The sequence below is a fragment of the Triturus cristatus genome, chromosome 10 (genome assembly GCF_964204655.1).
Source record: "Triturus cristatus chromosome 10, aTriCri1.1, whole genome shotgun sequence".
NCBI lineage: Eukaryota > Metazoa > Chordata > Amphibia > Caudata > Salamandridae > Triturus > Triturus cristatus.
Genome location: NC_140593.1, coordinates 534,518,087 through 534,546,067, shown reverse-complemented (window position 1 = coordinate 534,546,067; position 27,981 = coordinate 534,518,087). Strand labels below are relative to the sequence as shown.

The following is a 27,981-nucleotide window of genomic DNA, read 5'->3' as shown; positions in this document are numbered from 1 at the left end:
AAGTCCCAAGGAGACAGAGGGCTGGTAGGGCCAGAAAGGTTGAGAAGGACCTCTACATGAGGCTATTGGACAGATAGATGATGTAACGTCAGTTGGCTGGTTGGCCCAAAGGTGGAGGAGGACAGGTGTGCCCAAGTGGATGATAATTTAGGAGAGCTGGTTAGAGGGGAGAATTTATGTAAGGGTGTGTTTTCTGGGTTCACCTTTAAGGCAGCATGGTTTGATATATGTTTGCTTCGTTTTCATGGGAAAAATACCAGCCATTTCATCTTGTTTTTAGATTCAGCAAGGGTCAGAGGCAGATACTTCATTCAGTAGGGGTTTCGGTAATATCCTAGGCATTCTTTTTTATCATGGAAATTCTGCTCTCTGCTTGAATAATCGTTCAGGAATAATTTAGGGTCATGTCTACAAAACATTTGCAGTATTTTTACATGTCTTTGCTGTTTTAACTTTATTTTTTCAAAAGCGAAAACACTACGTTTTACTCATTTCCCCAATCTTTTCACTGGCCTTGAAATATAAATCCCACCTATATTGATAAAACACAGACAAAGCGAAATCCCTTTCAAAAGTGGCAACTATTCTAAGCACACACCTGTCACACAAAAGCTCCTTTATACACAACGAATACTGTGTCGGCTGTGGACAGCGCCCTGTAGTTTTCACGTTTGGTAATCTCTTTTGGACATAACTCGGACAGCAAACATTCTGTTTAAAGAAAACCTGGCACTGAAGTCAGCTGCCGTATGTGATGTTATAAGCACTTGAAGTATCTTCAAAGGTTGCAACTCTTCCCAGAGTCAGCGGAAGCTGAGGGATGGCACTTCCGGGTTCTGGGAACCCCCTCTGTGTACCAAGGAGCACAGGCTCAGCTGTCAGCAGCGCGTGAGCGCCGCCGCTGCTGCTGCCTGTCAAGCCGGCTGCAGCCGTGTCTCGTGCAGGCAGCAGCAGCTCTGCTCTCTCGTTCTCCATGGGCTCGCGCTGCTGATTGTCCTGCGACCACGAAAGGTCAAGAAATACTTTTTTAGAGCCGTGGGCTGCTGGGACTTAACCCCTTTCCTTTTTTCGCAAATCCGGCAAAGATAATTGGAAGTGCATAGCCCTTTCCTAGCATGGCTGGACGATTACCTCCATGTGTAATAGACTGGGGCACCGGGTAAGTGTTTCTGACGGGCACCGATTTTTCACTGATCAAAAAGAGTGACGTAAACGTACAGATACAACTTGAGCTAAATATTTCTTTCAATGAAATATCTTTTGTTAATGTGTAAATTGCAGAAAGTGTGTCGAAAATATGGTAATAGCCTATTTGAACTGAGAAAACAGGAGAGCTGCTTTTATTTTCTGGTTTAGTAATGCTTCTTGTTTTGAAATGGCACTGCATTTTGGAAGGCTACTGCTCAAGAATCCAGATCTTAAAAACCAACTAGCAACATTGTGTATTCAGTATGACATCTCTATGGTTACAATGTAATTTTCGCTCCATGAACATTCGCGAGAGCTTGTCACACAAAATGCTATATTGTTTCCACTTTTAACAGCGTTTTGAGGTATAAAGCAGTGGTTCCCAAACTTTTGACTCCTGAGGACCCCCCTTGAGTCCCCACTGGAAGCCGGGGACCCCCAAGCAATTTGTAGGATTTAAATTTCAAACATTAAAACAGTAATTAGAAAAAAATAAACCCCCGTGTGCACACAAAACAAATACTCGAATTACTAAGGATTTTAGGGGCATATTTAAGTTCCTATCGCCATGGGAACGTCACTTTTTTTTCCTGTGGCAATAGGGGCTTTGCCTTATTTACAAGGCAGCGTTAAGCCACTTATTGTGGCTTAACACTGCTTTGTAAATAAGACCCCTTTCACCCATTGATTTTGACGCTGCCCTCTATTTACAAGGGCAGCTTAAATAGGAGATAGCACCAAAATTAAGACCATGAAAAACCTGGTCTTAACTTGGCAAAATGCCTTATTTCTTCTCGTTTTTGTGTTTTCCCAACGGAAAAAGCAAAACACCTTTGATTGTTTATGTTCAGGAAGGTGGCCCTTCCCTGCACACAAACAATCTTTAATAAAAATGACGTTTTGTAACTTCCATGTGTGCTGCATTAGGCAGCACACATAGAAGTGACAAAACGGCATTACAAAATTGTTCATGTGCAGGAAGTGGGAACATAGCAGCATCAGGATAATGATAGACTGGGAATAAACATATGTTGCTAACTTTTACCATGCAGTTTGCAAGCAGCTCTTTGATGACAGTTTATAGGACACTGCTAGATTACGATTGCCCCTTATGAATTGAACAGTGACAAAAGAATCTCTGTGGCAAAATCAGTAACCCACTGACATACGCACATAAAATACTGTTTTTTAACATGCATTGTACACGTTCTTTGCAGTAGGCATATTAACACTCTGTGTCACATTAGATAAGTCAAAGCTGCCACAAAACTCTGATCTCTCACCAGCAGGTATATTAATCACTGGCATTTTCTTGACACTTTTATAGTTGCTGGAAAACTGCTAAGTGTACAAGGAACTTTGCAGTGCTTTTAAAACTGCTGCCTGCGGACCCCCTGGGAATGTGCCACGGACCCCAGTTTGGGAAACACTGGTCTAAAGGACAGTGAACCTTTCACATTGAACAGCTATTATTACAATTATTATACTTCTCACTCTTATTGTTATTACATCAGCAAACAACAAACCACGAGTAAACTCTGACACTGCCGTCATGCTCATGTTTCAATGGATCCCCGCCATAGAAAACTCTATAAATAGTGCATTGCCTCGGGTTGCAGGAGTGTGAGTCTCTGCTGGGGGTGGCCAGTGTATGCTTTGATAAAAGAGATTATATTAGTTTGCACTTTGCAGACCGCCCAGCTTTCTAGTGAGCTCCCAGTCAGAGCCTGTAGGTGTGGGCTTCAGTACTAGCTCACACGTTTGAAACTGAAACTTCTCCAGAGTGTTAATAGTTACAAACCAGCAATTTCAAGGAAATGTTTCTGCCTAGAACAGTGACAAACATTTGTCAAAGGTCATGTGACGCTGAAGCTCTGAATGCCAAGTATGGTTGACAGAACCATTCAGCTGAAGTGGCATGTCTGCTTAATACCCAGTACTTAATTTGAGCCGGTGGGTGGCGGTGGGTGGCCTGCCACTTTTTTTTTGCCCACCCTCACTCTTTGTATCATTGTGCAGGCAAGAGACCTGATCTAAAGTCACAGGCTGCTGGGTTGCTGTCTGTTCTGTACCTTTGGGCCCTGACCAGGACCTGGCGTATAGCTGTCATCACATAAATGTTGTCGGCATGTTGGACCTTCGCACCTTTTTATTTATTTTTAATATTCCATATGGATTTGAAACCCCGAAGTGCGCATCTCAGTCTGATATGCCTAGCTGCTACTGCCTTGACCCGCAGTACTGCCCTGCCTGCGCCTGTGACAAGGCCAGGGCCTGAGCAGCCTTGCCTGAGCTGTTTGTCCTCTTCGCTAGTGTGGCAAGTTCCCATCCAGCCTTGTCATACTTCCCGACCAGACTCGCTCCTTCTAGCAAGGAGTCTGCAGACCATGGATAGCAGACTGGCCTGTGATCTGCAGAGATTGGGGGGCAGCAGGAGAATTGCATTCACTTAGGCCCGCTCACTGGACTCTTCTCGGCTGGATCACCTCTGTTGTAAACAAAAGGAGTAATTCGATAGGACTCTTTGTTTTTGTTACAAATTTAGCACTGGAATACCAGTCTTCTGTACACAAACCCTGCGTTGCTTAAACTGGAAAAAATAACAAGCATTTGCTATGCAATAGGTCTCGCATTTACGAGAGTTTGAGCTATTGGCATTGTAAATGACAATGCCACTAGCTTAAACTCTCGCAAATGCGAGACCTTTCACATTGCAAATGCAATTTTTGGAAAAGCGACCCATGCCGCACTTTCATGTTGATGTCGGCCACGTCCCTTTCTTTAGTTGAGCCGCGTCTAAAGAAAGCGGCACGGTCACCTTTAAAGCAAAGCGCTGTATAGGGCGCTTTAACCACAAAAAAAAAGAGTTTAAACTATTATCATTTATAATACCAATAGCTCAAACTCTGATAAATGTGAGACCTATTTCATTGCAAAGTAGCGGCAACAATTGCCCGAGGCTGCTTTGAAAGTGAAAGCGCGCATGGCACACTGAATGTTGCAGGAAAGCACATCGAGCCTGAATACCAGAAACTCATAAAAAAAAATAGTGCTTACAGACTAAATAAACATACAGTGTAACAACAGAAGTAACAAGCATTTACATTGCAATAGGTCTCGCATTTGCGATAGTTTAAGCTATTGGCTTTTCAAATGATAATGCCTTTAATTTATGTGTTTTGATAACTAACATAAATAAAAGGCATTGTCATTTACAATGTCAATAGCTCAAACTCTTGTAAATGCGAGACCTCGGCCGCCATTGTCCCGGGATGCTTGGAAAGTCAAAGCACGCATGGCGCGCTGAATGTTACAGGAAAGCATGTTGTGCCATCAGTAGGAGAAACCCATTAAAGAAAATAGTGCTGATGGACTAAATAAGACATACCGTGTAACAACAGAAGTAAAAGGGCAAGTACTCATGGGACGTTACAAACGAAGACAAGGTGATACTAAGGAGGGACTAACAAGCCTATTAACGAATCAGAAGCCAGCATTGACAAAGGATAATGACAAAAGCCAATGAAAAATATGAGAGTGGGCAGGGCTTCAAGTCTATACTCGACTACAGCATGCCTTGCAGAGCAGCGCATGCACTGCCCAGGCTCGACCTAAAAAGATAATTATTAATAGGTCTGGGAACATATATTATCAAGAACAAATCAAGTCGAGTAAAAAGAAAGGCAGTACTAGGAGCACAAACAACATGAATAGAGTCAATGGTATTGGCAAGCATTAGCAATACCAATAGGTGCAGCTTTTCCAAAGTGCATGCAAAGAATATACAAAAAACTCAGGCAACACACACACACACACACACATAAATGATGAAGTGCAGATACACAGTGAAACACCTACAGGTATCCATCACACACATAAATCCGCATGTAAAAGGAAAGAAATGCACACAGACTAACAATCTTTTGGGTTTGTCTAACCACAGCTCTTTGCTGCTAAGTCTCTCACAGTTCACAAGATCAGAAAACCCACCAAATAACCTCTAGTGCTCTTCAAAGACACCCGATCAAATACCACGCATGAGACACATCACTTTTTTGCTTGGTCTTGCAAGGTAGTAATGCACATCAAAACGCATTTCTATATTCATATGGGTAATAAAAACTCAGAAGATGGACTGGATTGTGGCACAGAGTGATTACCATTGGCTGAGATTAATTCAAGCAATGCACCTATCAGATTGTTTCCCCTCAATGCAACACCCTAAGTGACATGGGTAAAAAAAGGCCTGGGACCCATGCTCACCCTACTGATGAGGCCCAAATAGTCAGAAACCGATCTGCGGTTGATTGTGTTCCCTTTCAGCGGAGATCTATCCTGGCAATATGGGTCGACAACTCATACTGGAGCGGGCTCAAGACTGATAAGAATGTGGCTGGTTCATGCCTGAGGTGCTCCAGTGACCAAAAAATGATGGGCTAGTTGGCGGCCCCAAGTAATTACTAGTGGCTGAGAATAATTTAAGCAATCCGCCCATCGCTTTTTATTTTCATCAGAAACGCATGTGGTAGTACATTTTGGAAGCCTCTGGAGAAAAATAATTACAATAAATGCTTCAATACCAGATCTCTCAGAAGTTTATTAACACAGTATCCTTTAGAGTTGATGTTGAGATCCTGTTTTAACATAAGGTGGCAACAGCAGCGAAAGGGGACTACAGAGTGGGCTTATGTATATAATTGCCCGGGGAGGCCTAGACTGAACTTCGATGAGACCAGTCTCTACAACAGACCACGCTCCCCTCTCCCAAAGTCTGTATGCAGCATTTGTGCACTGGCCAGACTTCACAGCGTTTACACTTGAGGACTTGTAGACCGAAGATCACGCTCATCTGAATGTGTCCCTAGTCCTATTTGGTCTGGTATAGAGAGAAGGCAGTGCATCCTACTGACTGTGAATTTACTCCTCCCATGTGTCTCCCATGTGCTGCTGGTACACACAGTGGCTGCCTTTGTCAAAATCATTCATCGTCTTATTTCCAATGAAGAACAGTCATGGTAATCCTGATCTCTGACTCTAGTTTTCTGAAATCAAACCTGCATGTCATGCCATTTACTGGGATATGGATACCCTGAAACTTTAGTAAGCGAGTGTGGCAAGAGGTCTGAAAGGCAGACACTATTCAAAGGGACTAGTTACAGGCCCATCCAAACTTTAGCAACCAAAGCCTGAGTCCAAAAGACAAATAACCACAACATGTCAAGCAGCAAGTTAAACAGAAAGCCACTGTTTAGACAACATTAAAAGTCATGTGTGGACAAACAAAATACTTGTATGAGCACTAGAAAGGCACACAAAAACCCAAAGAACACTCCAAAGTTTAGAGCACTATACAGTACCTTGTAGGAGGAAGCTATAGATGATTTGGATGGCAGTAGGTGAATGGAATCACAGGTGGGCAATGTTCATAAAACAATCAGGCATGTTTCAGGTTTTCGTGCACCTTTATGCTCAGTAGAACCCCTTGGTGAAATCACAGATTCCACGGTTAACATTAACAAACTGGCCAGAAAGGGCATTTTCAAACACTACCCTTTGATACTCTACAGGAGAGCTGAAACCAGTGCGTAATTTGTGAAAACCGTTGCAGGTGGTGGGCTCTCACACTCAGTTATGGGGACCAACACTAATTTGCATTACCAGACTTTGACCCAGAGCAAGAGAGAGAAAAGAAGAAAAGAAAATATGGGGAAAAAAAAGAGTGGCTAAGAGAGAAAGCAGAGATTAAAGAGAACCTGGAAGAGTTAGTTAAAGAAGCGAAGTGTAGGGTGGTGGAAGAGGCATGAGGTGGAACCAAACTCAACAGCCTTAAAATTCTGCAAGCCAAAATTCGGCAGTGCCGGTTGTGGGGACACTTAAGAAAAACTTTGGGCCCCTACAGCTTTTTACAAATTCACACATCTCTCAACTTGCTGCACACACCACACTACAGCAATCTTCTTAGGATTTAACTTTAAATGAAATTTTGTATTTATTTTTCTAATTTGTTTTTTTAAACTTTATGTTTCTCGTGTCAGACTGCAAATGTCCCACTTTCTGACTCAAATGCCCTTTCTTTACATGTGCTAAGGACAAGAGTCTGGCTAGAGAGCCTTCTTCCAAACAGTAGAACACGCATGACACTGATGTGTAAAACCAGAGACCAAGTACTTAGGAGGTATAATAACCTGTTTAGTAGAGGCCGGCAGGGATCCATCACAAACCAGACACCTTTTGATAGGACGAAAACCAAAGAAAGGATCTTTTATTGCCTACAAGTGTTTGTTTTCCTTTCTTTCCTCATACAAGATACAAGGCTTGAAATCCATTCATATATGCTTTGATTGAAGGAAGTTGGCAGAACTCTGTGGACACTGTCAAGCAGCAGATCCATTGTCATACACCTGGCGTGAGTCCATTGTCACACATCCGTCGTGAGCGACATTTAGTTTGCTTCACAGACTACTACATAGTCGTGTCGGGCATGTAAAGAAACAACGAGAAACACCTGTAGCATACTTTTTTTAGTTTACTAATTTTACAGGTGTTGACCTTGTGTTGCCTTCACAAATGAATGGGGCATTACAAACTGTTACAGGTTGTGTTACAAAGCACTAAATACAGCACAACTGACCTGCACTGTGAACTCAGGGCGAGGTTACTATACATTTCTGTCATTGGAGCTTAGCTGCAGGTGTTGCAGCGCGGAGCGTCAATTTCCCCCCCTTCGGCACAGACCAACTACCTCGGCATCAATTTCACTCAAATACATACATTTGGTGGGGCCCATAACACCAAATATACTTACACTCCGTTGATCTGTTTTTCCTGAGGGAAATACGCTTCAAAACGCTGACATGAGAGGAATACCTTTTACCTTACTCTAAACACATTGACCTCAGACCTAAGATATCCCTCTCATAAGGAGATGGATCATTTAGTTGTTTGAAGGTTTAGATTCACAGTCATTTATCTAGTCTTTAAATCTCATTAAATTCTCTTCTTAAATAATCGACACAACACATTTGTCAATTAATCAAATATTCTTTATCTAAGAAATATTGCAAGAAACTTTAGAAATCATCATCAGCATTTCAGAGCATCATATTTACCTATTCTGGCTAAAGTCGTCCTCTAAGTCAATCAGTCAAGGAAGAATTTTATTCAGCAAAGTTAGGCCGCAATTCAGTCTCAAAGAATCAGGATAACAGCTGTCCAGCAGGGTCACCGTCAGCACAACGTCAGGAAATCAAGTTCGTCAAAGAAAGAGCAAATCAGCGTTAGCAAGCTCAATTCCCTACCTACTTTTATAATGAAAATAATGTCAAAAAGTATCAAGATTGGGGTTTAGAAAGTCCTGATTGGTCCACTTGGGGTAGAGGGACAGTTCTCAGTGTGTCGAATGATGAAGTCATCAAACTTGCTTGTTCCGGCTTTTAAATTGAGCTTTGTTTTTGGTCTTGGATAGGTTCCCGGAGCGTCCTTGAAGGGTACATGTTCTCCCGGGGTCAGGTCCAGGTCACTGCTGCTGGCGGTGACGCCTGCGCACTTCACCCAGAACCTCGTGTTGTCAGGGCAGTCACGTTTAACGTCTCGTTCAGCCATCTTGTTTAGGCCGAAATGGTCAACTTAAGCAAAAGAAACACAAAAACGTAATTAAAACATAGAAATGGCTAATAAAATATTATCCCCTTGCTAATACCCATATGCGTGTGTATTTATCTAGCAGAAGCAACACTCAGAGCGGTTTATACTCACTGAATAAAGCACAAATCACAAATACATCACCAAAGCGACATATAACATGCAATATTCTAGTTTTCTACTATTAATATGCGTACTCAAGTTAGTTTACAATTAATATAGCCATGCAAGGTGCAATTCCCACGTGTAATTCTTTTGTTAATATAATTGGTGAGATATCACTTCAAACAGATTAATAATATTACAATTAATTGATTATTCTGATTAATATAAACAGGCAGAATGGGGGGGGGGGTATACAACATTTTGTACTACCCGCTCCAGCAATCCCCCCTTTGGTGATTATATCACCACACTAATTAAAAATTTTGTATACCTTTTACGGAAATTTGAATTGATTTCTTGTTTCTTTCATATTTCAGTTTCCCCTGTTTCTTCTCTTTTTGCTGTTTTATACATGCTATCCTTTAACTCTTCTAGTTCTATTTCTTCAAATTCTCTTTCTTGTTTCTTATCCCTTCTCCTTAAGTTTTCTCTTTTTATTCTTTTCTGATTTTTATTCTTTCTACAACAAATACAACCTAGTCTAATTATTAATACTAAAATAATCACCCATGTTAATGGTAATAATATCTTACCTATAAATGTACTACCTAGTTTTACTACAAAGTCTTTAATAGCTGATATTTTCTTACCAATCTTCTCCCAAACACCTTCAACCTCCAGTGGTACAATTTCGTTATGCAATTCTGTAATGTTTTTAATTTAATTTTTCAAATCTCTACTTTCGTAAGGAATGTAAGTACAACAATGTTGAACTTTCAGCATTCCACAGACTCCACCCTCTTTTGCCAATAAAATATCAAGGGCAAGTCGATTTTGCATTACCATAGCACGCATGGCAACCATTTCAGTATTTACCAATAAGAATCCTCCAGCGATGCTTGTTGACAAGCGATCCACTACTGTTGAAAGTTTTCTAATTTTGTTCGCATTCAGAGATATTCCCACTGCGGGTATCAGTGCTCCAAAAATGTCACCCACAATTTTAGTCCAAGATTCTCTCTTACTACGTGCTAAATAACTACCTAAACTATGTACACCATCTTCTCCTCTATCCATGTGAACAATCTTTGGAAAAACCAGGCCAACATAACATGTGCCATACCAATGGTCTGGCAAACGATAATATGCCCTGTTCCCACAAATAAAATAAAGTCCTGGAAAGACTGGATCTCTTCCACCTTTAAATCCCCATCCTCCCATGATTCGGTATGTATCATGGCACTCACTATTCCCTAGAAAATAATTGTCATACGCTGTCTGATTCCTTCTTATACACAATTTCCCTTTCTGAGGCCAATCTAAAGCCATAGTTGGACTCGTTTCTCCTCTTAAATGTTTCTCCGTTTCTACATCCCAAACCGTTTTCTCCACTTTCCCTTCTGAAACCTTCCTTTGCATTTTCAATCTCCTTTCTTCAACCATATCCAAAAATGTCTTCTCCTCTTTCTTTAAACTGCAAGTCAAGTTATTTCTAAATATATATTCTAAGGTTAGTTCATTTGTCTCTAAGAAAAATTCACCTAATACCTTTGCATGTTTTACCTTGTTTAGTTTGTTAATTGCTGGTACTTGTGAAAATATAGTAGCTACATCTGAAAAATAATACTCTAATTTACCTGTTTGATAAAATAAACTAGCTATTACACTACAAGTTATTCCATATGTTACAGGAAGGTGATGATAAGTCACTCCTTCATATACAGATGCAGGTAATTGCATACAAACGTAGCAATCCCTTACGTCCATTGTTTTTACATATTCATACAACAATTTTGAAAACACATTGTTAGAAAAATCTGTTATTGACCTATCTTTATGTAAATAGTTTTTATCTATTCTAGTTGGAACTACCTTTTGAACTTTCCCTATATTAGTTATGTTATCACTATGTCCTTCTAATGTATCTACAGTAACTTTAAATGAAATTAATAGAGCAAGGATACTCCACAGAAGCATTAATAATCCTGTACAACAACAACACATTTTGCACCATCTTCTAAGGAAGGTACATCTACTTTTGCTACGTACTATGTTTGCCATCTTTCTAAAATGAGACGTGTCTTTTGACTTAGCCTCTTCTACTTCAAAACTAGTCTCTAACCCAAGGCTTCTAAGCACCTACGTGGTTCTACCAGTTTTTATCTTTTTCAGTATTTTATTGTTTTTCCCTCAGTAACTTCCTTGTCTCATTCAGTTTGGCATCTCATCATCTTTCACCTTCCCTTTGTTTTCAACATACAGGTTGTCCTGAACATCCGCTTCTTCTCCAATATCGGACAAGATAACTCTAAGGATTTCCGATTCTTCGTCTTCCTCAACCACATCTGGTACAACCACCTCTGGATTTCCTTGGCTATCCGCCTCCTCCTTCACTTCAGGCAGGGCCACATATGTCCATTCCGTTGATTTATACTTCTGGTTAGGTTTTCTTGTTCGTTTGTTTTCTTTCACTACTGTCTGTTCTTCTTCTTTCGATTTTTCCTGACTCGTTACTTCATTCACCTGTTCAGCTCTTGGCGAATTAACACGTGTCAGTCGATATCTCAGTCTCTTCATTTTGTTTGGTCACACCTCGTCTTTTGCCGCTCTTTTCAATTTACTCCCTTTATCATTCTTTTCAGTTCTCCAAGCTCTCTTTCTCAGAACTCGGCCTTCTGGTATTCCATCTTCGCTTTCCTCAGACACCTCCTCGGGGGTCTTCCGCAATAATCTTTCCCTCTCTCTCTGTATCTGGCACCTGTCCATCTAAAGGTGTTGTTTCAGGTGGAATTTCTCTCAATCCTTCATCTGGCACTTCCTTCTCACGGATTTCTTTTATTGTCTCTCCACTGTCCTTTTCTTTGTTCTTCCTTTGTTCTTTCTTAGACGAATGTGCTCTTTGTTCTGTCTCTGAGTCTGAACTAGATTCAGAAATCTGTAACCTTTTCCTCAGGGAGTTACTTCTGGGGACCAAAGTTAACCTTGGCCCTGTCTCCCCCCTTTCAGAGTTTTCTCCTTCTTTATATTTTGGCTCTCCGTCATCTGACTCAGTACTGGATTCTGACTCATCAAAATACTCCTTTTCTTTACAATCAACTGGATTTGAAATTCTCAAAGTATGACTTGCATGGATCCAGTTCTTCAATCCAGCACACTTCACAGCTGTTGTTGTAGTCAAGATGACTTGCCTTGGTTTTCCCCACCTGGGAACCAAACAGTTTCTTCTTCTGTGTACTTTTATCCTTACCCAGTCACCTGGGCTCAGATCATAAGCTGGCTTCTTTTCAAGAGTGGTGGCATCCGCTCCAACCTGATGAAACACAGAATGAACTGCGTCAGCCAGGCTTTTACAGTATTCCAATACCATGTCATCAGTTATTGTCATCAGCTTGTTGACTGGTATAAATACATGTCTCATTGCGCGTCCCATGAGGATCTCATGAGGACTCAAACCAGTAGTTCTGTCTGGTATTGATCTAATAGTCATGAGTACTAGAGGCAAGACAACGGGCCATTTCATACCTGTGGCCAAACACATTTTCCCTATTCTGTTTTTAATGGTACCATTCATTTGTTCTACTACACCAGAAGCCTCTGGTCGGTAGGCACAATGCAGTTTTTGTCGTACATTTAATGCTTCACAAATCAGTTTTATGATCTCATTATGAAAATGTCCTCCTCTGTCTGATTCAATTGTTATTGGGAACCCAAACCTAGGTATAAATTCCCTCAACAATAATTTTGCCACTGTCATTCCATCATTTCTTCTTGTTGCCAAAACATACCTCAACCTGTTACAAGGAGGCATCTCAATGAAATCTACTTGCATTCTGGTGAAAGGTCCTCCCTCTCAACCTATTGTTCCTAGACTCACCACTGTTTTTCTTCCTGGATGGTACTGCTGACAAATTAGACATCTTTCACAAATACTTTCCGCCACAAGCCTGAACTTGGCATTATACCAAGTTTGTTTAAAAGACCTAATCATGGCGTCTCTCCCTATATGTCCCTGTCCATGATACATCCGTGCCATGGCAGACATCATGCTATCAGGCATAACTGGTCTTCCATCTCGATAGACCCACACATGATCTTTTTCTCTTGGTGCACATCCTGCTTTTACCCACTGTTTTACCTCTTCCTCTCCTGCTTCTTCCTGCAATTGTCTTACCTCATCCCATGTTCCCACAGTGTTAGTAAACATTGGGAAACAAGAAATCATCTCCTTTTTCTTTGCCCGATTGATTGAATTCTGATTTTGTGCACAATACTGTGCCATGTCATTGGCAAATTTATTTCCAGTGGCAATGTAATCACCGCTGCGACTATGAGCAGCACATTTTACCACAGCCAATTGCCTAGGCAGCTGTGTTGCCTCAAGCAACTTTCCAACCACTTCAGCATTCTTAATGGGAGTTCCACTTGAGGTCAGGAAACCTCTTTGCAGCCAAATTTGGCCGAAATCATGGACCACCCCGTAGCCATATTGGCTATCAGTTATCACAGTCACTCTCACACTTTTCCCAATCTCACATGCTCTGGTCAAGGCAACAAGTTCAGCTACTTGGGCCGATCTTACTCCTTTCAAATAGGATGCTTCCATCACTGCTGCAACTGTACATACCGCATATGCTGCACTCAGCACTCCATCATCTGTTCTTAAACAAGATCCATCAACAAACATGACATAATCACTTTCTGGTAAAGGGTCATCTTTTATGTCAGGTCTTGGTTTTGTACAGACATCAAGTACATCCAAACAATCATGATCTGCTTCATCTCTTACCTCCACATGCTCTACATCAGGCAACAATGTTGAAGGATTCACATTCACGCATCTCACAAGACTCACATTTGTTGCACCCAAAATGACCTTTTCATACTTAGTCAATCGGCTGTGCGTCATATACTGAGTACGACTCCTTGTTAAAAGAATCGCCACATCATGAGGTACAAACACTTTCACATGGTATCCCATCACAATTCCTTCACTCTGTTCCAAACTTCGACATGTAGCAGCTACTGCTTTCAGACACCCAGGAAGGGCTACAGCTACTGCGTCCAACATGGATGAAAAATATGCAATTGGTTTCCTCAGTTTTCCATTCTTCTGTACTAGAACAGAGAGTGCACATCCATTTCTCTCACTGCAATACAACTCAAACTCCTTATCATAGTCAGGCATACCTAATGTAGGCGCTTCACACAATCCTTCTCTCAACTTCTTGAATGCTGCCAACTCCTCTTTGTTCAAATCAATGGGATCTCTCACATCACTTCTTGTCAGACGTACCAAAGGTTTTGCAATCAATGAAAAGTTACCTATCCACTGACGACAATATCCAACCATTCCCAGAAACATTCTCACTTCTCTTTGGGTCATTGGTGGACTCATTCTTTTTATGATCCTGATTCTATCTATGGTTATTTTCCTGTGTCCTTTCTCAATGCTGTGTCCCAAATATTGGACTTCTTTCTTACAGAATTGTAATTTCAATGGTGACACTTTTAGTCCTCCATCTGCCAAATGATTCAGCAAAGCTACCGTGTCTACCTCACAAGCTTCACGAGTTTTCGATGCCACAAGTAGGTCATCGATATACTGGACTAGTACTGAATTTTCAGGCATTTCTAGACTCTCCAAAGACTTTCTCAATAGCTGATTAAATATTTAGGGGCTTTCTGTATACCCCTGTGGAATTCGGCACCATGCCAAAATTCGCTCATCGAAACGAAATGCAAAAATTTGCTGACTGTCATGGTGCAATGGAATGGAAAAGAAAGCATGGCACAAATCAATCACTGAGTACCATTCTGCATAATGAGGGATCTGATATAAAATCACCAATGGATTCGGTACAATGGGACAACATGGTACAACAATTTTGTTTACCTTTCTCAGATCTTGCACTATTCTGAACTTCTCACTAAGCGTTTTCAGTCCCATTATTGGTGAATTACATGGGCTACTCATTATTTCTCTCAAAATTCCTTGTTTTATCATTTTCTCAATCATAGGAGTAACTCCTTTGATTATTTCAGGGGTCAATTTATATTGTGGGACATTTGGATAACATACTCCTTCTTTTACAGTTACCTTTACTGGATCTACATTCCTCATCAATCCTACATCTTCTCCTGTAAAGTCCCAAACTTCTGCTTTTACTGATTGTTTTAATTCTTTTGGTAGTTCGTCAGGGTTGAACCAGCATAAGTTCCTGTAACCTCTTTCTCTCTGTTTGCCAATGTCATTTTATACAGCACATCATCATCTGGTGTTTCAAAGGCTATTCCATCTGGAGTACAAAATTTTGTGCAATTCATCTTGCAAAATAAATCTGTACCTAACAAATTTACAGGACTGATATCGCACACTACCAATCTGTGCATTTCAGAAAATTTCCCTATACTAACTTTCACTGGTTCTGTAAGGTAAGTTTTAATCTGTCTGTTGGACACACCAACTACTTGGATTGTTTCATCCGAGAGAGGAAGATTCTTGACATCAGCTGATCTAACAGTTGATCGAGTAGCACCAGTATCAATTTGGAAAGTAATATTTTCATTATTAACTTTTCCATCTACAAATGGGCCTGTCTGGTCTACTTCTAGAGTTGCGCCAAGTACGCACTCCTCTTCCTTCCTTCGGCACCGTCAATAACCCTCTTCTGAATCGCTTTCATCGCGTTGCAGCCAATACTGCGAAGCAGCGCTAGCGCGTTGCGGCTTATTTACCTGTTCTTCGTTGTAGAATCCATTCTCCTTACTATACTTCTGGCAATGTTTGTTCTGTGGAAAAGGTGGTTTTGGCACCTGATTCTGTTGTGTTACACCCTGCTGTTGTCGTTGCTGTTGACCACTCACCTCATTCTGCACCTGTGGATTCAAGGATGAATTTTCATCATTAGTACTTGGTGGATTCTTACACTCGGATTTCCAATGCCCTATCCTACCGCAATTATAACACGGAAATTTCTTTTTAGCTTCCTCAATGTTCCCTTTATTTTGCCCAGGATTAAATCTTTGTTTTGACCCAGCTTGTTCTACTAATTGTGCTTCCTGTCTCTCTGCTACCTTTACTTGTGCCCACATAGCCTTCTCTTTCAGTTTTAGCTGTTTTGCTTCAATTTCATCACTGAGATATTTAGCATGTTTCAATACTTCGTCTATTTTCTTGTTTTGCCAATCTACCGTATGCTGTTTTATCATTTTACTAATTTCTGGACGATTCCATATACAAACCTGTATACGAAATGACTCAAATCCTTGTCACTCAAATTTTCATCTCCACTGAATTGTTTAAAGGCTAAGATTAACCTCTCATAATAGGCATGTGCTGAGTCTTTGCTTTATTGATGTGTTCTGTCAATTTTCACCAAATCTGTCTCTTTAGGGGGTACCTTGTTCTTCAAGAATGCCATAACTTGTTCATATTTCTTCATTACCTCGGGGTCTGGAGCTCCTGTCTTAGGATCCCTGGGTATTCCTGTGTCGGCCAATCTATTACTATTTTACATTCTGTCCATAGATCTGCTGGTACTATTATGTCAAACAAGCTATTCAGGTCAATCCACAAGACTTTGGATAGCTTCACAAATCTGTCCACCTGTCTATACCACTCGACTGGTTTTTCATGCAGTCGAGAGAAGTCATTCGTAAATGACAAAATATCCTGTCTAGTCCATGGGACATGCACATATCCTCCTCCCGGAATCTCTCTCATAGGGTATTCTGTCATTATGTGGTAAATATTTAAATTACCTGTACTATTTTTATGCGGTAAAATACAATATGAATAACTCAGTAAAAATAAGAGGCAGAATCCGTGGTATTCGAGGGTATAATAGGGTATTTATTCCTTACAAAGGAATGATGGTTCGAACCAGGCAATCGGGTTCCGTTACCACGAAGGTTCAGGAAGGGATCAGCAATAGATTATTGACAAGTAATAGTATATATAAGAAATGCATTACATTAAGACAGATGCAGGAGGCGTAACAACTGATAAGAATACACATACGTAATAGAGAGGTATTACAGTAGGCGTGCATAGAGGCGTATACTAAAAACGTCATTATGATGATGACACAAATGGGTGGATCCATAAGAGAATCCTGCAAAGTCAGCGAAAATACATGGCAGAGATGCGCGCGCAGCCGCATGACGTGTGATTGACGTGTAACTAAAGGGTGAAGGGAACTTGACATTTAGCCCTACATGTGGAGACAGAAGTCTGGGGTGTCAGGACAACCTAGTCCTAAATCATATCTAATATCTTGTGTTTAAGGAACTATTTTATCTGGAAGGAAAGGTCTTCTCGGACAGATCCTATTCTATACTGACTGCTAGTGCGTGTACAAGCGTCTAAGTGTCTACATGAGATGCGAGGGGGCATGGGCCTACCATGGTAACGAGAGTCATGAATTACTTGCACAGAGATAGTAAGGCCGGGCCCTTTGCTCTGCAGCTAGAGGGATGTTTACCTAAGCTACTTAGACAGGAATGCATTTCTTGAGGAGCGGAACAGATAACTTGAAGGCCGAATTTAGTTTTGGCAGGCAACAGGCCGGGCTTAGGCACCGTTAGCCGCGCAGGAAGTAAGACAAAGTTCATGGATACAGATGCAGGTCCAGGCTGGAGCATTCAGAGGCAGAAGCAAGAAAAGGCTCGATGGCAGAATTCAGGGCCTACCTTGCCAGAGCTGGAAAACGTGAAAAGTATACCATATAAAGACGGTGGCAAGGCATACTTAGGAACGGAATATCTGGCCCATTCATGGCAGATATGAAAGAGTACATATTAACGTTGGACACAATTGTATTTGCGTCTTCATAGCTTGAAGTGGAGGGAACATACATGTACTTGTAGCATGTACATGGAGCCGTTGGGGTCTAGATAGGGGACACAATTGACCATAAAAATTCATATTTCCTCATTCCCTCCTTGTCCCCTACGGACCCTTATGAAATATCGATCTTCAGGAATCCATCAATCTGTTCATGTAACATCATTTGCTCTTCTTTCTTCTTCCGGGATCTTGAATAAAAACTTGAACGTGGAATACACGATGTGGCACACAGGCCGCAAATCGCTGGTCCACATTGTAGACATAGGCAACAACTAAATACTATGAGAAGGCCAATACCTAGGAAGGATAGGACTTTCCATCCCCAGGCTGACAACATGCTCCAGAACCAACCGGACCATGTCCAGGTGCCTGCATTCTGATGTATCTGATTTGCAATCTTGTGAAGACGAGTTATGGCTTTATATACGGATGGTGCGTTTTCTGGGATGAAAACACAGCAACTTGATCCGATGACCCTACAAGCTCCGCCCCTATCTGCTAGGATGACGTCAAGGACAAGACGATTTTGAAGAACAACAATCCGCATCGCAGACTGCTCTTCTGTTAAGTTGCCTAGGGCAGAGGTAGTTTCATTCACTACTGCTTCAAGGGTTCTAGTTAATCTGCGTATCAGTTTACTGTTTGAGACAACACCTATGTAAGGAAAGAGACCTTTATTGAAGTCTGTATATTGTTCCCATGCTGTTTCGGTGTAGTCAACAATCGGGATATCTCTCTGGGGCCTATGGTGTACTAGATTGGTATTTCTATGATAATCAGGAGGGGCTAGAAAAACAGGTGGCAAAAGGAATGCAATGTAACAGGTACCATCCCAGTCTGGAGGTAGACGTATATATGCGGTATGCCCACATATGAAGTAGGAATGACGGGAAGCTCTAAATGTAGACTTGCCTTTATCACTGAATTCGATCACAGTGGTACATTTACTATGACCCAGGTGTACTGAACCATTCTTTCTTACACAGAATTCACCTTTGACTGGTAATACTGACATAGCAGGCAAGACTAGTGTAGCGTCATATTCAACATTTAGAATCATGAGGTTAAGTGTAAAATTACCTAATCCATATACTTCATTTTCTAGATCAGTTCCTGTTCTTTTGGGAAGTCCCTCCTTGTTAGGATAACAGGCTTTAAGCAAAACTAAGTTCAGGTTTCCCCATACCCAGTTGCTCTGGTATACTACAGTGTTTGAATCTAAAGAGTTAATCAAACTAAACCATGCTCCACAGGAACCATTGTGTGTGAACGGATATGGAAAGAGAGGCAGAACTCCTTTGTATTTCTGATAGGGAGGGAGTCGGCCACATATCCAACAATTTGTAGCATTGCTGGTCTGATGGGAATGGTGTAACATATTAATGAATGTGTTGTTGCGCAGCGCAAATCTATAGGACAACTCATGTGGAGGTAGTTCACTAAAAGAATGTTCGGCAGTAACATTGTAAGCACGCTTGAAAATAGGATAGTACATATGTAACAGCATACTTGCAGCGATAATAAAAAGACTTAGGAAAAACATAATCAACAATGTCACTATACAGTGACTATGAATTGATTTACAGTATGCATGTTTCTTGAGCTGCTTCTGTCTATTTTTCTCTCTCATTCGGTCTAGAGGATACATGTCAAAGACTTAATTAAACCGATTCACCTTGGAGAGGACTTAAACAATCGAATTGTCTGACTTGCCAGACCTTAGTTTCAGTTTATAGTTCTCTTTTTCTGTCTTTTCAACCAGGGGGAGTTTTGAGTCAGTCGGTGAGGGAATGCAGGGCTGGACGTTTAAATCCGATGGTAGTCCATGAAATTTCTTGATATGACTCGAGTGTAACCACCCCTTGCGACCCTCAATCTTCACGGCTGTCCTTGTGGTGAGAAGAACGAGCTTGGGTGACTGCCAACGAGGCTCCAGCGGGCTCCTCCTGTCGAAGTTTCTTACAAGCACTAGGTCTCCAGGAACCACGTCATGGGGCTTCACCTCAGTGTTATCGGGAAAAGCTGCAGCTACCTGTGAACGGCAAGATTGTAGTGCAGACATCAAGGAAGCAAGGTAATCTGTCATCATATTACAATCAACATCAGTTATTTTACGAGGTATAGGCGTCCCCCACATATTTGGTGGCCTACCGAAGACCACCTCGTACGGGGATAGCCCTGTGCGAGAATGTGCTACCATTCTCATGTAAAATAGTGCAACCGGTAAGGCTACTATCCAGTCGACACCTTTCTCTCTACATATTTTTTAAAGTCGTATTTTCAGGGTCTGATTATGACGTTCCACGAGACCTGCTGCCTCGGGATGTCAGACACAGTGGAATTTCCATTGATAGCCTAACAAGAGTGAAATATGTTTCATTAGCTCGGATGAGAACGGCTGGCCATTATCTGAGTACACGATACGGGGCAAACCATATCGTGGGAAGAATTCTCGAACTAACTGTTGGGCAGTAGTCGGGGCAGTGTAATCTGAGACGGGATACGCCTCTGTCCAACAGGAAAGAGCGCATACGACTACGAGGACATATTTGAATCCTCGACATCGTTCCATCTGGATATAATCCATCTGGAGGACTTCAAAAGGGTGATCGGGAGGTTGGAATCCACCCTGCTCTACAGGTACTCCTTTACCTGGATTGAACTGACAACAAATCATACAGGTTCGGACTTTCTGTTTGGCTGCCGCTCGTAAGTGTTTGTTGAACCAAATGTGTTGAATACTGTCTAACATGGCTTTTTCTCCTAGATGTGCTGGACTATGTATTGTGTTAATGATAACTTGAACCATTGAGTCGGGGAGAAACCATATAGATTTTCCCTTCGTCATCCATCCCTGATCTGTCTGGATCCCTCCTAATTCGGTCCATTTCTTTATTTCCTCTGGTGTGGCATGTGTCTGTATGTCAATTACATCAAGGGCGGGATCCTTAACTGTCATGCAGTGTGTCGGCGGCGGAACTATTGTCTTTGTCGTGTCAGTTATATGAGTCTGATTCTGAGCAGTCTGTTTAGCTGTTCTGTCAGCTAGGTCGTTACCCTGAGAAATAATGTCAGTTACTTTCGTATGGGCTTTGCACTTCATGATAGATATTGAAGTAGGTAGATGTATTGCATCTAATAGAGCTTGAATGAGGGGACCGTGTTGAATGTTGGCACCGTGAGAAGTCAAATAACCTCTCTCTCGCCAAAGGACTCCGAAGTCATGTACGACTCCGAATGCATAACGTGAATCTGTGTATATGTTGACTTTCTTATTTTTGGCTTGAATACAGGCTTGTGTCAGAGCGATAAGCTCTGCTGCTTGAGCTGATAATGTGTCGATACAATTTGTTTCAATGACTTCGGTGTCTGTCGTGACTGCATAGGCGGCCACTAACTTTCCTGTACTTGTTCTCATACATGAACCATCTACATAAAGTGTCAGGTCTGGATCTGGTAATGGGACATCTGTCAAATCTTGTCTGGGTTTGGTCGTAATAGTAATGACTTCAATACAATCATGTGTCAGTGGGTCTGTTCCACTTAATGGCAAAAGTGTGGCAGGATTTAATGTACTACAACGTCTGATTTCTATGTGGGGCTGAAACAATGTAAGTTCGTAACCAGTCAGTCGTGCTATAGTCAAGTGTTGTGTCTGTGTCCGGTTCAAGAGAACCTCTACTGCGTGTGGTACTTGTACTGTCAATTGATGTCCTAATACTATGGAATCACTTTGTCTAATCGCTAGAGCTGTCGCTGCAACTGATTTCAGACACGCAGGAAGAGCCTGAGCTACGGGATCTAATGTGCTAGAAAAGTAAGCGCATGGCTTGTGTGATCCTGCTTGTTCCTGCGTGAGTACTGACAAAGCAGTACCTTCACGTTCTGTAACAAAAAGTGTAAAAGGCTTACTGTAACATGGTGTCGCTAAGACAGGTGCTTGGCATAAAGCTTTCTTTAAGTCTTCAAAAGCTTGTGTATGTTCTGGAGTCCAAGGGAGGACAGTCGATGTCGCTGCCTCCTGTGTTGTCAACTGAATGAGTGGTTTAGCTAAAAATGCATATTGGGGGATCCACTGCCTGCAGTACGAAGTGAGGCCTATGAAGGCCCGTACCTCCTTTTGTGTCTTGGGTGGTGGCATATTTACAATTAACTGGATGCGATCAGGTGTGAGCTGTCTCCCCCATTTGGACAGCAAGTGCCCTAGGTACACAACTTGCTGGGCACAAAATTGCAGCTTTGAAGGGGACACCTTGTGCCCCTTGTCGGCTAAGAAATGTAAAACCGTCAGTGATGCTTTTTCACATTCGGATTCGCTTCGGGCGGTGATCAGCAGATCATCGACATACTGAAGCAGTGCAGTGTTAACAGGCATGTGGATACTGTCAAGTTGTCTTTTCAGTGCTTGGCTGTAGATGCTAGGACTTTCTGTAAATCCTTGAGGTGCGCGTGCGAATTTAAAACTTCGTCCATTTAAACTGAATCCGAACAAATATTGCCTTTCCGGATCGATTGGGACGCTGAAGAAGGCGTTCTTGAGGTCAATTACAGTAAAGAACGTTGCTTCTAAATCAATAGCTGTCAGTAATGAAGAAATATCCGGGACCACGGGATATTGTGGTACAATGCATTTATTTAATTCGCGTAGATCAATAACTAATCGATATACTGGGGGTGCTTTTGGGTCGGTTCGTTTAAGAATCGGAATAATCGGAGAATTACATATATTGGAGTCGGTTTCTACAACCACTCCTTGTGAGATGAGCTCGTCAATGATTTGCAGTAAAGCCACTACAGCATCTGGAGGTAACTTGTATTGTCGCATTCGTGGTAATACCACTCCTGCTTTGAGTGTGACTCGATACGGTGTAATGTGCATACAACCTACATCAGTGGGGCCTTGTGCCCATAAATGTGCAGGTAGATTCTGTAACCGGTGATCCATGTCTCTAGACACGTAGTGAACTTTAAAGTCACGCAAAAATAGTCGTACTCCGTCCGGAGAACAGCATATTATAGCTCCTAGAGCTTTCAATGTTTTAATACCTAACAAATTTTCGGGGCATGATTTCGTAAGCAATAGATCTGTAGTCCGTGTTAATGGACCGACTGTAAATGCAAGTGGTTGTGATACTTCGTTAATAGTGGGCTTTCCTGAAAAACCAAGGGAAATATTTTGTGAGCCTGAGAGGGGTGCCCCTGGAACTTCATCATGACTTATAGTTGTTCTGCTTGCCCCTGTATCGAGTAGAAACTTTCTGTCTTTCCCTAATACTTGACTCTGTACATAAGGACCCTCTTGATCTACAGGAACCTCAATAAGGGGTAAGCCAACTTCCCTCTCTAGGCTATTTCATGTGTAGCGTTGATACTCTGGATAGTCATTTTGTGCATACTGGTACATCTGTTGTGTCGTGTTCTGTGTTGCAGCAATAGGCTGTGGCTGTTGTTGCGGTACGGTCTGTTGTGCAGCTTGCATAGGCTGTATATTCTGAGGTACTTGTTGTTGGATCTGATCCTGTCTAGGCGGACGTGGTCTCTCCTTGGTTTTACCCGTGGAGATATTATGTTTCAGAACTGCACAATCGTTTATATAATGACCTGGCTGTTTACAATAGTTGCATGTCCCTTTAACGGGAACCGCTGAATTACTGGACTGTGTTGCACCCTTTTTATGACCGTCAGCTGGAACTGGCTGGGCGACGAGCATTTTCATTTTCGTGTCTTTCATACGCCTTGTTTCGTGTTCTTGTTCTTCTCTAATTCTATTCTGGTGATACTGTAACATTTGTAACATTTGTGAAGGAGTGTTAGCTTGCCAAGTGCTCTCAACTTTCAATACTCTGTTTTTAACCTGTGGCAGAGAATTCTCGACTAGTTTTGTTACAAAAAGATGTGGATATGACTCACTATTTGCTTTCAGGCCGCTATTAATACCAAAACATTTTTCAAATCGGGAATAAAAATCACTGGTGTCTTCCTCGGGTTTCTGTTTACAGGCTGAGATTGCTCCCCAATCTTCCTTTTTCGTAGTTAATAAACGTGGCAATACTTGTACTAATAGACCGGGCAATGCTTTTGTTTTGTCCCCAAGCCCTACGCCTGCAGTTCTGTTATTTTCTTCATTTTCTAATGCGGTCCAATCAATCTTTTGGTCTCCCACTTCCCACTCTTTTTCCTTGAGTTTCTCATAAATACCGGCAGGCAATAATACTTTCAATATTTTCATAATGTCAGGATAGGTATAATCACCCATGAGTAACATGTCTTTTAATTCACGGTGAAAACCTGCTGGATCTTTGTCATGGCTAGGCACTAATTTTTTCATTTCCAATAGTTCTATTTTGGTTATGGGCGTGTACACAAACACGCGTCTAAACGTATTGTCATCATTTCTGACTGGGTGTACTTCGCGTAATGGGTTCTGTCTGTCTATGTGATACGTTTTTCTTTCCCCGGTGGGAACTGAAACATGTTCTGGGCATACGAAGACAATGTACTGGTGTCGATATTCTAGAATTTCTTTAATTAAATCAGTACCTGAACCTCTCCATTTATTCGTGAGTAATTCTATCAGTATATCAGGTAGGGGACCAGGATCGGAGTGTTGGCTTCTATACAATATAAGGAGGTGTTGTATCATGTATATACTAGCTAAACGCTGTTCGTCTGGGGTAAGGTTCAGAAACGTGTGTGCTAGCGCATCATCACTATATTTTTCAGGGCTGTCAGCCCATTGTACTGCTGACCTGGCTAATTCTTGTTCATCCATAGAATCGAGCATATGATACCCCCTTCGGTCTCGGAGTAATTTATCAGCAGCCTGGAATAGGTGTTCAGGGGACCTTGCATTTAACATAGGGGCTTGAAAATGTCTGCTACATTCTGGACGTATCGGACGTATTGGATCATTGAAGTGTCTGGTATTGTTACAAGATCTTCCCCTACCTACATAAGCTATCGTTTCTAATTGTCCCGTGGGCATTTCTGATTCTTCCTCCTCCTCTCCCTCTGATTCAGTTTTGTCTGCCTCTAATCTGTTTTCATGTATTCGTTCTATTTCTTTTCTGATCTTTCGGCACATAGCTACTATACACTTCTGTTTATCATGTTTCCCTTCTGATATATTCTGACCCCATCTGGTAAGCACTTGCATTTCATCCTGATCTACCTCAGGCCTATCTCTGTTTCTGATCAAGCAGTTTATGAGGAAGCTTAACAGTAGTTTCTGTATATCTACTTTATGGTATTCCATGGCCTTGTCAATACTTTCAGGGCCTTGCCCTGATTGGACAAAGTGATATATATTGTCCAGATGAGCAACCATTCCTGGTAGTGTCATTAAATATGTGGACGCTCGTCGTATACGTAGTGATGACAGCAGCATTCTGTCATTTTTACCGGGCACTGGATCATATCTGCAATCCACAAGATGTTCCTTAAACATACCGGATCTTACTGTTTGAGGTGTATGTTGATATGCTAAATCTCTAAAGGACAATTTATTTCCTTGCGGTGGCGTGGAAAAAATCGCTGTCGCACCTCCTGTTGCACCTTCTGAGGTGCTAGGCGCGAAAGGATTCGTTGAATGTAAGGTAGAGACGGTAGATGTAGGAAAAGTGGTAGAAACAGATGAAACTGTTGGAATGTGAGGGGGAGTTTGTTGTTGCGGAGTTGAGTGCAGCTGATTTTGGGGTTGAGTGTCGTTAACGGGTGGTGTGCGTTGCTGCACACCATTAGCATATTCGGGGGCTGCATCGTCTAAATAGGAAGAAAGGAAAATGTCTTTTGCGGTCTTGGGATGTACTTTAATCGGGAGTAACGGAGATGGCAGATCTTTTGGTACCTCCAAAGTGGCCTTAGGCAAACCCTCGGCCAGAAGAGGATACATACCATTCATAAGAGTGTTTCGTTGTCTGTCTACTTGTTCTGATTTTACTCTGGTACCTTCGTCAATTAATATGTTTTCTCGGGCTTTTTCTGAATCTTCCCTACTTTTCTCTTCCTTTCTGAGCGCTTTCTCTGTGCGCCTATGCGATTCTTTACGCCATAATTCAATGGCATCTTTCTGTGACTGTCTGGCTTTCTTTTTCCATAACGCTTCTTCTATTCTCATGATGCAATCTGCATCCCATGTTCCAGCAGCGGGCCATCTCTGACTCTCTGCCAAATCCTTGGTGTAGTCCACCCATAGATCGAGATATAATACGGCATCTAGGCCATGTTTATGGTACATAAAGTACCCTGGAGTGTCCCTAGGTGGGATAGGAACAGCTTCCTCGAGTATCCCCTTTCTAGTTTTTATCTGTCTTAATTTTGAAAATAACGGCATCTTGAACCTTGTTACTTAATTCCTATTCGGCTTTTGAACACAATAATTACAATAAACACAATAATGAAGATCGAACAATCACTCATACCACGACATTTAAAACATATCAAAACATTTTAGAACGAACAATAATAATTAGAATAAAACTAGTTAACTGCATAATACTAAATATACTGTATGTACTGCTAAACAGTACAGATACACTGCTAAAACAGTGCAGACCAGGTCTGTGTACCCAGACCCGTCTTGACCGGCACAAACTAATGTGCACGTCTAGATGCGTCCCCAGCAACGGTACTCACCGGGAAGCACGGAACGGAAGGCCTCGGAAGTCTGGACTGGACTAGACCAAACTGGACTGGACTGGACTCGTGACTTAGGTACTTCGGAACTTCGGAATCTGGTGGGCCTCTGTATACCTCGGATCTTGCTCTCTCAGCTAGGCTCTGGTCGGGATTCTCCGCACTCCTCACCGCCTCGTCTGGGTGTTGATCGCAGCCTCAGTCGCCCCCTTTGGCCTGAGGGAGATACAGGAAATCCTGCGGGTACGCGTAATTGTCCGTCCGGCTGTGGCAGGAGACCGGGTCTGCAACGCACCTCCGGCACGTGGGGTGTGAGAGGTGTCCCTGTTCGGGCGCCAATTATGTGGTAAATATTTAAATTACCTGTACTATTTTTATGTGGTAAAATACAATATGAATAACTCAGTAAAAATAAGAGGCAGAATCCGTGGTATTCGAGGGTATAATAGGGTATTTATTCCTTACAAAGGAATGATGGTTCGAACCAGGCAATCGGGTTCCGTTACCACGAAGGTTCAGGAAGGGATCAGCAATAGATTATTGACAAGTAATAGTATATATAAGAAATGCATTACATTAAGACAGATGCAGGAGGCGTAACAACTGATAAGAATACACATACGTAATAGAGAGGTATTACAGTAGGCGTGCATAGAGGCGTATACTAAAAACGTCATTATGATGATGACACAAATGGGTGGATCCATAAGAGAATCCTGCAAAGTCAGCGAAAATACATGGCAGAGATGCGCGCGCAGCCGCATGACGTGTGATTGACGTGTAACTAAAGGGTGAAGGGAACTTGACATTTAGCCCTACATGTGGAGACAGAAGTCTGGGGTGTCAGGACAACCTAGTCCTAAATCATATCTAATATCTTGTGTTTAAGGAACTATTTTATCTGGAAGGAAAGGTCTTCTCGGACAGATCCTATTCTATACTGACTGCTAGTGCGTGTACAAGCGTCTAAGTGTCTACATGAGATGTGAGGGGGCATGGGCCTACCATGGTAACGAGAGTCATGAATTACTTGCACAGAGATAGTAAGGCCGGGCCCTTTGCTCTGCAGCTAGAGGGATGTTTACCTAAGCTACTTAGACAGGAATGCATTTCTTGAGGAGCGGAACAGATAACTTGAAGGCCGAATTTAGTTTTGGCAGGCAACAGGCCGGGCTTAGGCACCGTTAGCCACGCAGGAAGTAAGACAAAGTTCATGGATACAGATGCAGGTCCAGGCTGGAGCATTCAGAGGCAGAAGCAAGAAAAGGCTCGATGGCAGAATTCAGGGCCTACCTTGCCAGAGCTGGAAAACGTGAAAAGTATACCATATAAAGACGGTGGCAAGGCATACTTAGGAACGGAATATCTGGCCCATTCATGGCAGATATGAAAGAGTACATATTAACGTTGGACACAATTGTATTTGCGTCTTCATAGCTTGAAGTGGAGGGAACATACATGTACTTGTAGCATGTACATGGAGCCGTTGGGGTCTAGATAGGGGACACAATTGACCATAAAAATTCATATTTCCTCAACAACCTTCTCTTTTTCTCTCATAGGAT

At 42.0% G+C, this 27,981-nt stretch overlaps 1 protein-coding gene across 1 annotated transcript in view; it reads left to right on the top strand.

Annotated features, from left to right (window-relative positions):
- The first annotated feature begins 911 nt into the window (after positions 1-911).
- Positions 912-27,981, top strand: part of ACTR3B (actin related protein 3B) — a 490,971-nt gene continuing 463,901 nt past the window's right edge. The window contains exon 1 of the mRNA XM_085632001.1: positions 912-1,159. Coding sequence (XP_085488127.1) covers positions 1,116-1,159 — 44 coding nt within the window. The 5' untranslated portion in view covers positions 912-1,115. The remainder of the gene's footprint in view (positions 1,160-27,981) is intronic.